We start from the raw sequence: 13,573 nt of genomic DNA, 5'->3' as shown, positions 1-13,573 counted from the left end.
GGACCCCACTGCCGACAACCCAAATATCCAAAACTCACAACTTCACTTTTTATAGTCATTAAGCCCTAAAAGTGGTACAGAAATATGTATTCATGCATATGATTTTTGTTGCCGACATGCAAGGTGATGCATGTCGATAACAAAAATCATATGCACGAATACAGGATGTCCGGTGCTGTACTCGGAGAGAGCCCCCAGGAAAGAGACTTGTGAGTACTTGTAGACAAGTCAACGAAGCCGTCCGTGCAATGCGCAGCGATGGCGAATAGGGCGAACAGAATGCTAGGAATGATTAAGAAGGGGATCACAAACAGATCTGAAAAGGTTATCATGCCACTGTACTGGGCCATGGTGCGCCCCCACCTGGAATACTGTATCCAACACTGGTTGCCGTACATGAAAAAGGACATAGTACTACTCGAAAGGGTCTAGAGAAGAGCAACAAAAAATGGTTAAGGGACTGGAGGAGTTGCTGTACAATGAGAGGCTAGAGAAACTGGGCCTCTTCTCCCTTGAAAAGAGGAGACTGAGAGGGGACATGATCGAAACATTCAAGATAATGAAGGGAAAGAGAGATTGTTCACCCTCTCCAAGGTGGAGAGAACGAGAGGGCACTCTCTAAAGCTAAAAGGGGATAGATTTTGTATAAATGTAAAGAAGTTCTTCTTCACCCATAGAGTGGTGGAAATCTGGAACGCTCTTCCAGAGGCTGTTATAGGGGAAAGCACCCTCCAGGGATTCAAGAAAAGGTTAGATAAGTTATCCCAGGACAAGCAGGCAGCATATTCTTGACTGATGGGTGACGGCACCGACGGAGCCCCGGTACGGACAATTTTAGAGTGATCTCACTCTAAGAACTTTAGAAAGTTCTAGCTCGGCCGCACCGCGCACGCGCGAGTGCCTTCCCGCCCGACAGAGGCGCGCGGTCCCTCAGTTTCTTAGTTTCCGCGGAGCTAAGAAGACGCGTTTTTTTCAACGGCTATTGAAACTTTTTTTCTATTGCCTTCCCGCTCGCGTAAACTTTTTGGCTAATTGGCCTTATTTCGTTTCTTTTTTTCTTTTTTGTAAAAAAAAAAAAATATATTTTTTCTTTTCTTAATTTGATTTTTCCCCGGCGGGGCCTTCTGCCACCATCGAAGCCTCGGCCTTCGATTTGGCGGAAGCCGTTTTTCCTTTCATGCCCCCTCAACCGGGTTTTAAAAAGTGCCAGCGGTGTGCTAGGCCTATATCTCTCACGGACCCACACAACTGGTGTTTACAGTGTTTGGGTCCTGAGCATCAGGCCTCTACTTGCACCCGCTGTGCTACTCTAAAAAAACGGACATTAAAAAATCGCCAAATACAGCAGCGATTACTGTTCGGTGCCGAGATGTCCGACCCCGTTCCTTCGACTCCGGCTTCGGCACCGATTCAGTCGGCACCCTCGTCTTCGACGCCGCGTGATTCCACACCGGCGTCTCAACAGTCAGGTAAGCCGGCTAAGAAGCCTTCCCCGCTGGAACGTCTTCCGGCCTCGAGTGCAGTGAGTCCAATCCTGCCGCCTGTAAGACGCCAGCGGAAGCGCTCCGCCCCTATAGAGGTGAGTCCCTCGACATCGGGCTCCTCATCTCCGGGGCGTCGAGCGGCACCGCAGGTACCGCAGAAGTAAAAAGCGGTACCGGTGCCATCCCTCGATGACCGCATTACGGCCATCCTTCAGGTGCAGCTTAAGGAGCAATTAGAACGGCTCCTTCCTGCTATCATGACACCGAACCTTCCGGTGCCGGCCCGCACCGAGCTATCGGTACCGGTTGTGGAACAACCCGTATCGATACCGATTGTGGAACCCGTGTTACCCGCTTCCACTGTTTCGGTACCGCTTCACCTAACCTCATCGGTATCGATGCCAGTCCTTGCACCGGAGCCGAGAGCTCACCATCAATCGGTACAGACTTCGGCACCGGTGCGACCGATAACATCTCCTGACTCGGTATCGATGAGGTCGGGTAAGTCGGTGCGCAAAACCCGACACATACAAACGTCGACACCTGAGTCTCGGGACCATTCTTCCCATGTCAGGGACCCTGATCTGTGGGGAGACTCAGAGGAACCCTTTCTTTCTGAAGGCGAATGTTCCTCAGAGGAGGAGGATTCGGCTGTCCCTGACCCATCCTCCAAACAGGTCACTTCCTCTTTCTCCTGTTTTTTGAAAGAGATGTGTGAATCCTTGTCCATTCCTTTGGAGGCTGAATCCAAAAAGTCTAAAGCTTTTTTGGATGCCCTTGATTTTGATCAGCCTCCAAAGGAATTTTTGAAACTTCCCCTTCATGACATCTTGAGGGAAACTTTCTATAAGAATTTAGAGACTCCTTTAACTGTCCCAGGGGCCCCACGTAAACTGGATTCTCTATATAAAGTAATTCCCATTCCTGGGTTCGACAAACCTCAACTTCCACACGAATCATTATTTGTCGAATCCACCCTTAAAAAGACTTCAGGAGCCAGTGTATATGCATCTGTCCCTCCTGGCAGAGAAGGAAGGGCCATGGATAAATTTGGTAAGAGGCTCTACCAAAATGCTATGTTAGCAAATAGGGCTAGTAATTATGCTTTTCATTTTTCTTTTTATTTAAAGCATCTCCTTACCACCATGGCTTCTTTCGAAAAATATCTTCCTTCACGAAAGCATCACTCTTTTCACACCTGCTTGTCGTCTCTTTTCCAATTACGTAAGTTTATGGTTAGATCCATATATGACACCTTTGAACTTACATCCAGAGCGACAGCAATGTCGGTGGCTATGCGCCGTTTGGCCTGGCTTCGGGTATCCGAGCTTGATGTTAACCATCAAGATCGGTTAGCCAACGCCCCGTGCCTAGGGGATGAGCTCTTTGGGGATTCCATGGACTCAACCACACAAAAGCTCTCTGCTCATGAGACGCGCTGGGATACCCTGCTTAAAAATAAAAAGAAGCCTCCTCCGCCAAAACCATATAGACAGCAGTCGGCCTATCAACGCCGCTTCACAGCTCGTCCATTACCTACCACTGCTCAGCAACCCAGGCGTCAGAGGCAACAACAACGTCAGCCTCCCAGACAGCAGCAGCAGCAACAATCTGTGAAACAACCTCCTCAGCAGAAGTCACAGCCCTTTTGACTTCATTCTCCACAGTATAGCCAGTATCCCTATTCCTGCTCTCCTGCCTCAGCCTATAGGAGGTCGACTTTCTCTGTTCCTCAGCCGGTGGGAAGTAATCACGTCGGACCAATGGGTCCTCAACATCATCCGCCACGGCTACTCTCTCAACTTTCAGACTCTTCCACCTCAAAGCCTGCCAAAAGAGTCTGCTTTGAACAGTCCTCAATCTGCCCTCCTTATTCAGGAGGTCCAATCCCTCCTCCTTCTGAACGCTATAGAAGAAGTTCCTCTAGATCAAAAGGGGCAGGGATTCTACTCCCGTTATATTCTAGTCCCCAAAAAAACAGGAGATCTCAGACCCATCCTAGATCTTCGCGATCTCAACAAACATCTGGTAAAAGAAAAATTCAAGATGCTTTCTTTAGCCATCCTTTATCCCCTTCTAAATCAAAACGACTGGCTATGCTCCCTCGATCTCAAAGAGGCTTACACTCACATACCGATCAATGTAACCTCAAGACCATATCTCCGATTCATGATCAATCATTGTCATTACCAGTACAAGGTACTGCCCTTCGGTCTAGCCTCATCTCCAAGGGTATTCACCAAATGTCTCATTGTGGTAGCGGCATTTCTACGCTCTCACCACCTTCATGTATTTCCTTACCTGGACGACTGGTTGATCAAAGCCACATCCGCTCAAGCAGTTCTCCTGGCCACCAACCAAACCATCCAGTTTCTACAACTTCTGGGGTTCGAGATCAATCTACCCAAATCTCATATCATCCCCACTCAGAGACTTCAATTCATTGGAGCGATCCTGGATACACTCCTAATGAGAGCTTTCCTACCATCCAATCGTCTTCAGACCCTTCAGTCTCTATGTCAGCAGGTGCTTTCACTACCTTCCATCTCAGCCAGACAAATGATGGTACTCTTGGGGCACATGGCATCCACAGTTCATGTCACACCTCACGCACGTCTTCACCTGCGCACTCCTCAATGGACCCTTGCTACTCAGTGGTCCCAAGCGTCGGATCCTTGCTCACGACACATATCTGTGACATCATCTCTTCGTCAGTCTCTTCAATGGTGGTTGGTATCCTCAAATCTATCCAGAGGTCTTCTGTTCCATCAGCCTCCTCATCAACTAGTCATCACCACCGACGCCTCTCTGTATGCATGGGGAGCTCACTTGAACAAGTTCCAGACTCAAGGTCTTTGGACAGCCCAGGAAAAGAAGCATCAAATCAATTTCCTGGAACTCAGAGCGATGTTTTACGCCCTCAAGGCCTTCCAACATCTTCTTTTTCCTCAGGTCCTTCTGTTGTGCACAGACAATCAGGTTGCGATGTACTACATCAACAAACAGGGTGGGACAGGCTCTCGCCTTTTATGCCAGGAAGCCCAGAAGATCTGGACTTGGGCCATAGATCACCATCTCTTCCTGAAAGCTATATACATTCAGGGGGCACAGAATTCTTTAGCGGACAAACTCAGCAGAATTCTCCAACCTCACGAGTGGACACTCGATCCTGTAACTCTGCAGTCTATCTTCACTCAATGGGGCACTCCTCAGATAGACCTCTTTGCAGCTCCTCACAATCATCAGCTGCCCCTATTCTGCTCCAGACTTTACTCTCCGCACCGTCTAGCAGCAGATGCTTTTCTCCTCGACTGGTCGAATCTGTTCCTGTACGCCTTCCCTCCTCTGCCTCTCATGTTGAGAACCTTGTTCAAGCTCAAGAGGGAACGAGCCACCATGATTCTGATTGCTCCGAGGTGGCCCAGGCAACATTGGTTCTCCCTTCTACTTCAACTCAGTTCCAGGGAACCTTTTCTTCTTCCTCTGTTTCCATCTCTGCTTACGCAACAGCAGGAAACCCTTCTACATCCCAACCTCCAGTCTCTACACCTGACAGCTTGGTATCTCTCGGGCTGACTTCGACTGATACTCTTTTGTCTCAGCCCGTTCGTTCCATTCTGGATGCCTCCAGGAAACCAGCCACTCTGCAATGTTACCATCAAAAGTGGACGAGATTTTCTTCCTGGTGTCTTCTTCATCATCTTGATCCCACTTCCCTGGCAGTGGAGACGTTGTTGGATTATTTACTTTCTTTGTCTGACTCTGGCCTTAAGTCCTCTTCCATCAGAGTCCACCTCAGTGCCATTGCAACTTTTCATGAGCCAGTCCATGGAAAACTTCTTTCAGCTCATCCCCTGGTGTCCAGGTTCATGCGTGGGCTTTTCAATGTGAAACCACCTCTTAAAGCCCCTCCGGTTATCTGGGATCTCAATGTGGTTCTTTCCGCTTTAATGAAGCCTCCATTTGAACCTTTAGCTACCTCTCCTTTCAAGTTTCTCACTTGGAAGGTACTTTTCCTTATTGCTCTTACCTCTGCCAGGAGAGTCAGTGAGCTTCATGCACTGGTTGCAGATCCACCTTTTACGGTTTTTCACCATGACAAGGTGGTTCTGCGTACACATCCAAAGTTTCTCCCCAAGGTTGTTTCTGAATTTCATCTCAACCAATCCATTGTTCTACCTGTTTTCTTTCCAAAACCTCATTCTCATTCTGGGGAACAAGCTCTGCATACTTTGGATTGTAAAAGGGCTCTTGCTTACTATCTGGAGCGTACGAAACCCCACAGATCAGTTCCCCAACTTTTTCTGTCCTTTGATCCGAATAATTTGGGACGCCCCGTTTCTAAACGCACGTTGTCTAATTGGCTAGCAGCGTGCATTTCATTCTGTTATGCTCAGACCGGACTGACACTGGAAGGTTCTGTCACAGCCCATAAAGTCAGAGCAATGGCAGCATCTGTAGCTTTCCTCCGTTCCACTCCTATTGAGGAAATCTGCAAGGCTGCTACTTGGTCCTCAGTTCACACTTTTACATCTCATTATTGTCTGGATGCATTCTCCAGAAGGGATGGTCACTTCGGCCAATCTGTTTCACAAAATTTGTTTTCCTAATGGCCAACCTTCCCTCCATCCCTCTTTTTTTGTTAGCTTAGAGGTCACCCATCAGTCAAGAATATGCTGCCTGCTTGTCCTGGGATAAAGCACAGTTACTTACCGTAACAGGTGTTATCCAGGGACAGCAGGCAGATATTCTTGCGTCCCACCCACCTCCCCGGGTTGGCTTCTTAGCTGGCTTATACTAACTGAGGGACCGCGCGCCTCTGTCGGGCGGGAAGGCACTCGCGCGTGCGCGGTGCGGCCGAGCTAGAACTTTCTAAAGTTCTTAGAGTGAGATCACTCTAAAATTGTCCGTACCGGGGCTCCGTCGGTGCCGTCACCCATCAGTCAAGAATATCTGCCTGCTGTCCCTGGATAACACCTGTTACGGTAAGTAACTGTGCTTTCCTGCTGAACCAGAACGTACACAGGTAAGGCTAGACTCAAATGGGGCACTGGTCTTTGATCTAAGGGCCACTGCGAGAGCAGACTGCTGGGCACGATGGACCTCTGGTCTAACCCAGCAGCAGCAATTCTTATGTTCTATAATAAGCTATTTAATCTGAGTAACATCATAGTCCATTTGAATAAAATGAGCTACCACTGGGGCTGCTAGATTATGTATGTGGAAACAAATTCAGTGTTCCTGCTAAGTGTGTCCTGATCTTCCTGCTAGTGCATTCTACATGAAACTTGTTACAGGGACACAGAATTACATAAGTAACAGAAACAGATTTAGAAGCCATGATGGAATAATATAGCACACAAGCGTGTTTACCCACAGAATCACATTGGCATGCCCAGATTAAAAAAACAGTTAATACAATAAGCCACCTTAACCATGCAAGCAAGATAGCCTAACTGCTTGAGTGCCTAACTGCTGGTATTGTATAATTTAGGCACACTATTGGTGCCTAACTATAGGCAATCTGTTATAGAATAAGGAGGTTAATCTGTATATATGTAAATACATATCATCTATATGGTATTCGTGATCCTGCCCCTTAATTGATATGCATGGATGGGGAGAGGAGCCTTGGGGTGATAGTGTTTGAAGATCTAAAGGCAAAAAAACAGTGTGACAAGTTTTATTAAAATTTGTTGAAACGCCTATCATAAATTCTAAGGGGGTAATAATCAAAAAAAAAAAAACGTCTAAAAAGTGTCCTAAATGGCTACTTGGACGATCAAAAAGCCTGATCGTCCAAGTACCCATAACCAAAGCTGGTTTTTAGATGTATCTAAAAACAGCTTAGGCCTTTCCCCTGCCTCTAAACGCACAGAGAAAAGAGGTGTGTTTAGAGGAGGGGAAAGGGCGGGCAGTGGGCGGGAGGTGGGCCGAACTACACCTAGCCGTACATCAGGTATAACCAATACAGTTTAGTCGGCACTTAGACCTTTTTCACTTAGACGAAATAAAACCAGGTCTAAGTGCCGAAAAAAGGGGCCGCTGAGCTGATGGCCGCTGGCACCATCAGTTCAGCGGCCCGGCAACCTAACCATCGCAGCAGGAGAGATGCCTCATCTCCCCTACTGCGATGCCATCATTCTTCTACCCGAACTGCTGCGACCCGTGGCAGTTCGGGTAGAGGAGTGATGGCATCGCGGTAGGGGAGATGAGGCATCTCTCCTGCCGCGATGCATCACTCCCCCCCCACACACAACATCGGGGCAAGAGGGAGCTGAAGCCCTCGTGCCCCAGCCAACCGCGGCACCCCCGACACGATCGGGGCAAGAGGGAGCTGAAGCCCTCTTGCCCCCCGACTCCCCAACACGATCGGGGCAAGAGGGAGCCCAAGCCCTCTTGCCCCCCGACTCCCCAACACGATCGGGGCAAGAGGGAGCCCAAGCCTTCTTGCCCCGCCGACTCCCCAACTCCCCGACAATATCGGGCCAGGAGGGAGCCCAAGTCCTCCTGGCCCTGGCAACCCCCCCCCCCCCGCTAGTTATTCGGGCCAGGAGGGAGCCCAAACCCTCCTGGCCACGGCGACCCCCTACCCCCACCCCGCACTACATTACGGGCAGGAGGGATCCCAGGCCCTCCTGCCCTTGACGCAAACCCCCCTCCCCCCAATGACCGCCCCCCCAAGAACCTCCGATCGCCCCCCCCAGCCGACCCGCGACCCCCCTGGCTGACCCCCACGACACCCCCACCCCCCTTCCCCGTACCTTTGTTTAGTTGGCCGGACAGACGGGAGCCAAACCCGCCTGTCCGGCAGGCAGCCAACGACAGAATGAGGCCGGATTGGCCCATCCGTCCCAAAGACCCGCCTACTGGTGGGGCCTAAGGCGCCTGGGCCAATCAGAATAGGCCTGGGAGCCTTAGGCCCCTCCTGGGGGCGGGGCCTTGGGCACATGGTTGGGTTGGGCCAAAATATTCCTGGCAAGTCCTACCTATAAGCTAACAAATACTTCCCTGAAACTAAATGGACTAGACTACCCTATCAACCCCACTATAAAAATCCTTGGTGTCATCCTTGACCGATGCCTGACCTTCGAAGACCATAACAGTGCCCAGGTCAAAAATGCTTCTGCACCCTCTGGAAGCTTCGCACTATCAAGCATTACTTCAACCACATCTCCTTTCGACTGCTGGTCCAATCACTAATCCTAAGCATCCTAAACTATTGCAACATTATATACCTGGGATCCTATAAAAGTACTATCAAACGTTTGAGAATAGTCATCTACGGTCTCAAAAAATATGACCATGTAAGCCCATATTACTTAAAGCTTCATTGGTTGCCAATAGAGGCAAGGATCATCTTCAAATTCGCCTGCCTCTGCTTCAAAACCTTAACAGGCTCTTCCCCAATCTACCTGTCTGAACACCTTGAACTTGCAGGCCCCTCTCGCACACGAAACACCTACATGTTTGCCTTTCCATCTCTAAAGGGCTGCCTCTATAAGAAATTCCTTGACAGATCCCTATCATTCCAAGCCAGCAAATGGAACAAATGCCTCACCTCCCTCATTTCTAATTCTCCTTCCTACCAAATGTTCAGGAAGTCAATCAAAACCTACCTCTTTTGACAAATTTCTCTGACTCCTCCCCTTCCTTTCTCCTTGCTCCCCACCTGACCTTTGATATACCTCCGGATTCTCCATCCCCTCCCTTCCTGTTAAACAAATTTAATGTCCTAACGAAACTGATCGCTTAGTTTACTCATATGTCCTATTTTTTATCTCATTCATCTTTTATGCCTCATCACTGTCATGCTTGTAAATTCACTGTAAATTGTACAGTCTCTTCACCTGTTAACCACACTGAACTTCCATGGTACCGCGGTATACAACAATAAAGTTATTATTATTATTATTTTAGAATGCAATTAGTTATAACATAATGTAACATTTATTCCATTTATGTACTGCAAACACCTCACAGTTCTATGTGGTTAACATAAAAAGAACTGAATGCACAGAGAATTACAAAATAACAATGGAAACATACATTACATCCACATTATTTCCCCCCTCATTGCTTAAATAAGTACTGTATTTTTTGCTCCATAAGGGGTTGTGTCTTATGGAGCAAATACACCTCCGCCCACCGCCCTCTCCCCCCCCTCCCGCCACAACTGGTGCTGCTCACTGCCCTCTTACCCGCTGCAGGAAAGGAAGAGAAGAGCTGGGGGCCTGCAGTCAGGCCCACAAGTCTTATCACAACGACAATTCTGACGTCGGAGGAAGGCTTGTGGGGCCGATTGCATGCCGCTGGCCCTTTGTGGAGTTGTGCCAGCAGGAGTCAGACATTTTTCTGTGTTGGCGTTGAGAGTACACTTTGAGTGCGGGTCCAGGAGTGCAGGAGGAGCCGTCGAGGGATCTGTTGCGGGATTTTCAGGCTTCTGGGATGTCGGCAGTGCTCCAGTTCCTGCAGCGGCCTTGAGGATTGTGACAGCCTGTTTCTGTGGCAAGTTCAGTGGGGTGTGTTAGTGGCACTGGTGGGGCAAGGCCTGTGAGGTGAGCCTGTGGTTATTTGGGGTGTTGGTAGGTTGAGGTTTGATGAAGAGGTTTTTTGTGCTCCTTATAGCGCCTGCTAAAAAGTCTGGTTCCAGGGGAGGGAGGGATGGTAGAGCTCGGAGGGGTCGTTCTGCAGCGGTGGCAGTGCCTGTTGGACCAGGGAGGAGGAATCGATGTAGCAGGGAGGAAGGCAGGCTTTGTGAAGTTGAGGCAGCAGTGGGCGAGCAGTGAATCAAGGAGGAAGAATCAGCGCAGCAGGGAGGAAGGCAGGCAGGCTTTGGTGTGGGAGGGTAGGAAAGACAAAGGCTGGAAGGCAGTGAGGGGGAGGGGGCAAGAACTCAGAACATAGGAAGGAAGGAAGGAGGGAGGGAATAGAAAGAGACAATTGTTGGGCCTGAGGAAGTAAGGAAGGAAAGAAAGAACTATCTAGTGCAACCAGAAATCACCAGACAACAAAAGTAGGATTTCAATTTAGTGATCAAAATGTGTCTGCTGCAGTATATTTGTCTATTTTTCTAGGGGGCTGGGTTCAAAGGCACAATTTGGTTCAGAATATTTTTTTCTTGGTTCTTCCTCCTCTAAATCTAGGGTGCGTTATGGTCAGGTGCGTCTTATGGAGCAAAAAATATGATAAGTTTTTAATATTTTCCTATAATCATAAGATACAGATACACATATTACAGGTCTTAGTTTTCTGTCCCAAATAGCTTACTTTTCTTTGTAGAATACTATTTTGCCATTACAGAATAGGCTTCTACCAGTCACTCTCTTATTGAACTGCCCTTCATGTGTATAAGGTCCTGGATATTGAAAAGCAGTTATCGCATTTTTCGCTTCATAAGACGCACCCTAGATTTAGAGGAGGAAAACAAGAAAAAAAAAACATTCTGAACCAAATTGTGTAGTAATTTATACCAGGCTCTGCACCTAGTCCCCCTCACTCCCTGCCAGGCTCTGCACCCTGTCCCCCCTCCCTGCCAGGCTCTGTACCCTGTCCCCCCTCCCCTCCCTGTCTAACACCAGCTCTGGTAGGATATACATTTCAAATCTGATATATTGTAATCACAAAATAGAAAATAAAATCATATTTTCTACCTTTTGTTGTCTGGTCAGTATTCAAATCGTGTTGTGGTCCCAGGCTCTGGTTGTCTTCTGATAACTCGCCAGGGTCTCCTTTCTTCTTCCCTTCCCTCCCTCCATCCCGGCAGCTGAAGACAGGCACCTCCCCCCTGCGGTCTGAGGCAGGAGAGGGCTAGAGGCCAAAGAGGAGCCCAACAGCTGAAATCAACCATCTGAGAAGAAGGTAGGCCACAAAGAAGGCAGGCCATGATGTCAGCATCAATCCACGCATGACACTCAGGCAGGCCCCGCCGGCATCAATCAACCGCACAGCCATCTCCAGGTGCAGCACAGCACCACCAATGTCAAAAGGAGTCGCGTCAAAATTGGAGCCCTGCCACCACCGTAACACGTTCCTCTGCTGCAGTCCCGCCCCTCCTCTGATCGCAGCAGAGGGAACGTACTGCAGCAGGGCTATGATTTTGGTGCGGCTCCTTTTAACATTGGCGGAGCTGCGCTGCACCTGATGGAAGGAGAAAAGGAATAGCGGGCCAGATCTTGGAGATGGCAGGAATTGTTTGGCGGACCAAGTGTTATTGGCCCGCAGGCTTGACATAAGAACATAAGTATTGCCTCTGCCGGTTCAGAACAGGGGTCCATCGCGCCCAGCAGTCCGCTCCTTGACCTGTAAGTTCCCTCCACCTGACTTGTTTATGCCCTAATCCTCTCTATCTATACCCTGTAATTTCTATCTGTACCCTTCTATCTATACCCTGTAATCCCTTTCTCCTTCAAGAAGTCATCCAAGCCCTTTTTGAAACCCATTATTGTACGTTGTCCTATCACCTCTCCTGGAAGCACATTCCAGGTGTCCACCACCCTCTGAGTGAAGAAGTACATATCTGATTTAAAGGTACCATAAGATGCACCCTTATTTCTATCCATTTTTTTTTTTGGGGGGGGAGTGCATCTTATGGAGCGAAAAATACGGTATATATTTATCACAGCCCAAAATGTTTAACTGCTGTTTGATTACTAAACCTAAAGTTTAAAAATAACTCTGTTTCCTAACAAATGATGGAAAGTGAGCTATGACTTATACTGTATAGATAAATGAATCAATAGTGATATACCAAGCATAACCCGCTCAATACCTTTATCCCATCTGACTGCACACATATCAGAATGCACATATTAAGGTCTTATGAAATTAACGTTGTCTAAAATTTTAGCACAACATAGAGACTGAAATAAGATAAATGTACTGGGATGGCCTTCAATTGAAGAATATTATTTTATTTATTTAGTAGGATTCATTTACTTCCTTTTTTAAGGAATTCACTCAAGGCAGTGTACAGAATAGCTTATTTTAGTTCTGTTTTACATGTTTCCTTCCCCCAGGGATCCAAGGTATTGTAGATGCGTATCGAGCCTCCCTCCCTCAAGTGAGGCTATATGGACCTACCAATTTTTCTCCAATAATAAACCATGTTGCTAAGTTTGCTTCTGCAGCTACACAGCAACAGACAGCTTCTGTAAGTAATCTTCTTTGATAAATTTTATGTTTGGCTATGAGAGTAGTAACTCCATAGGCATCCATGCTTTTATTGTATTTTTTGTACATTGATGTAAGTTGCTTTGAGTCAACAAATTTTAACAAAAAAAATAATTTCCCAGTCCATCAGACTCTTGTTTTTAGTTTTCATGCACACCCCGCTACTCACTGGATGGTACCTGCAGTTCAACGGAATCTTGAAATCCTGCTTTTATCCCTAGATCGCCTTCATGTAACAAGACCATCCTCCTGCATAGTATATAGAAAATGGAAAACATGCATCGTTCTGGGCAATATAAACCAACTTTACTCATTTTCAGCCTACCTTCTCAATCCCACTTATTCTCCTGAACCACGTGTGTTGTTTCTTGCCTTTCTCAGTTCTCAGAACCTGCCTTTTTGGGTGGGGGAAGGGAGGGGATGGTTTGGGGGAACCTCCATTGGCAGGAGGGAGAAGGCATCCCTCCTGACATTTTTTCTCGTGCAGGGGATGGGGTCAGCATGGCAGGAGGGAGTTGGCATCCCTCCTACCAATTTTGCTGCTGCCGGGGTGGGTGCCAGTTTGTCGGGGAAGGTCTTCATCAGCAGGGGGGTGGGGGTATTTTTTTTTTTTTATGGGGCAGATATTGTGTGTGTGTGTGTGTGTAACACGCACAGCATCTGTGTCAATTTTTTTTTTAAAGGGCTAAATTATGGTTAAATCGGTAAGCAACTGATCATGATCAGTCACTTTTTTTTAGATCGCTAAAAGCGATCACTTTTTTTCTGCATCGGGAAGCCATGTTAGAGCATCAGTCGCTCTGCTAGTTTACATGGCATTTCAATATTAATGAGCTTATTTGCTTGGTCAGATCGGAGAATGAGCGATTGTGCAGAAAACCACGTGGTGATCCATTTTCTACATCAGATCAGTAAAG

At 47.8% G+C, this 13,573-nt stretch overlaps 1 protein-coding gene across 2 annotated transcripts in view; it reads left to right on the top strand.

Annotated features, from left to right (window-relative positions):
• Window positions 1-13,573, top strand: part of CPNE3 (copine 3) — a 100,720-nt gene that overhangs the window by 71,446 nt on the left and 15,701 nt on the right. For both annotated transcript variants that reach the window (XM_033933267.1, XM_033933266.1), the window contains one exon: window positions 12,503-12,636. In XM_033933267.1, coding sequence (XP_033789158.1) covers window positions 12,503-12,636 — 134 coding nt within the window. The remainder of the gene's footprint in view (window positions 1-12,502; window positions 12,637-13,573) is intronic.

Source organism: Geotrypetes seraphini, chromosome 2, assembly GCF_902459505.1.
Source record: "Geotrypetes seraphini chromosome 2, aGeoSer1.1, whole genome shotgun sequence".
Classification (NCBI taxonomy): Eukaryota; Metazoa; Chordata; class Amphibia; order Gymnophiona; family Dermophiidae; genus Geotrypetes; species Geotrypetes seraphini.
The sequence above is the reverse complement of the archived record's forward strand: the minus strand, read 5'-3'. Positions and strand labels throughout refer to the sequence as shown.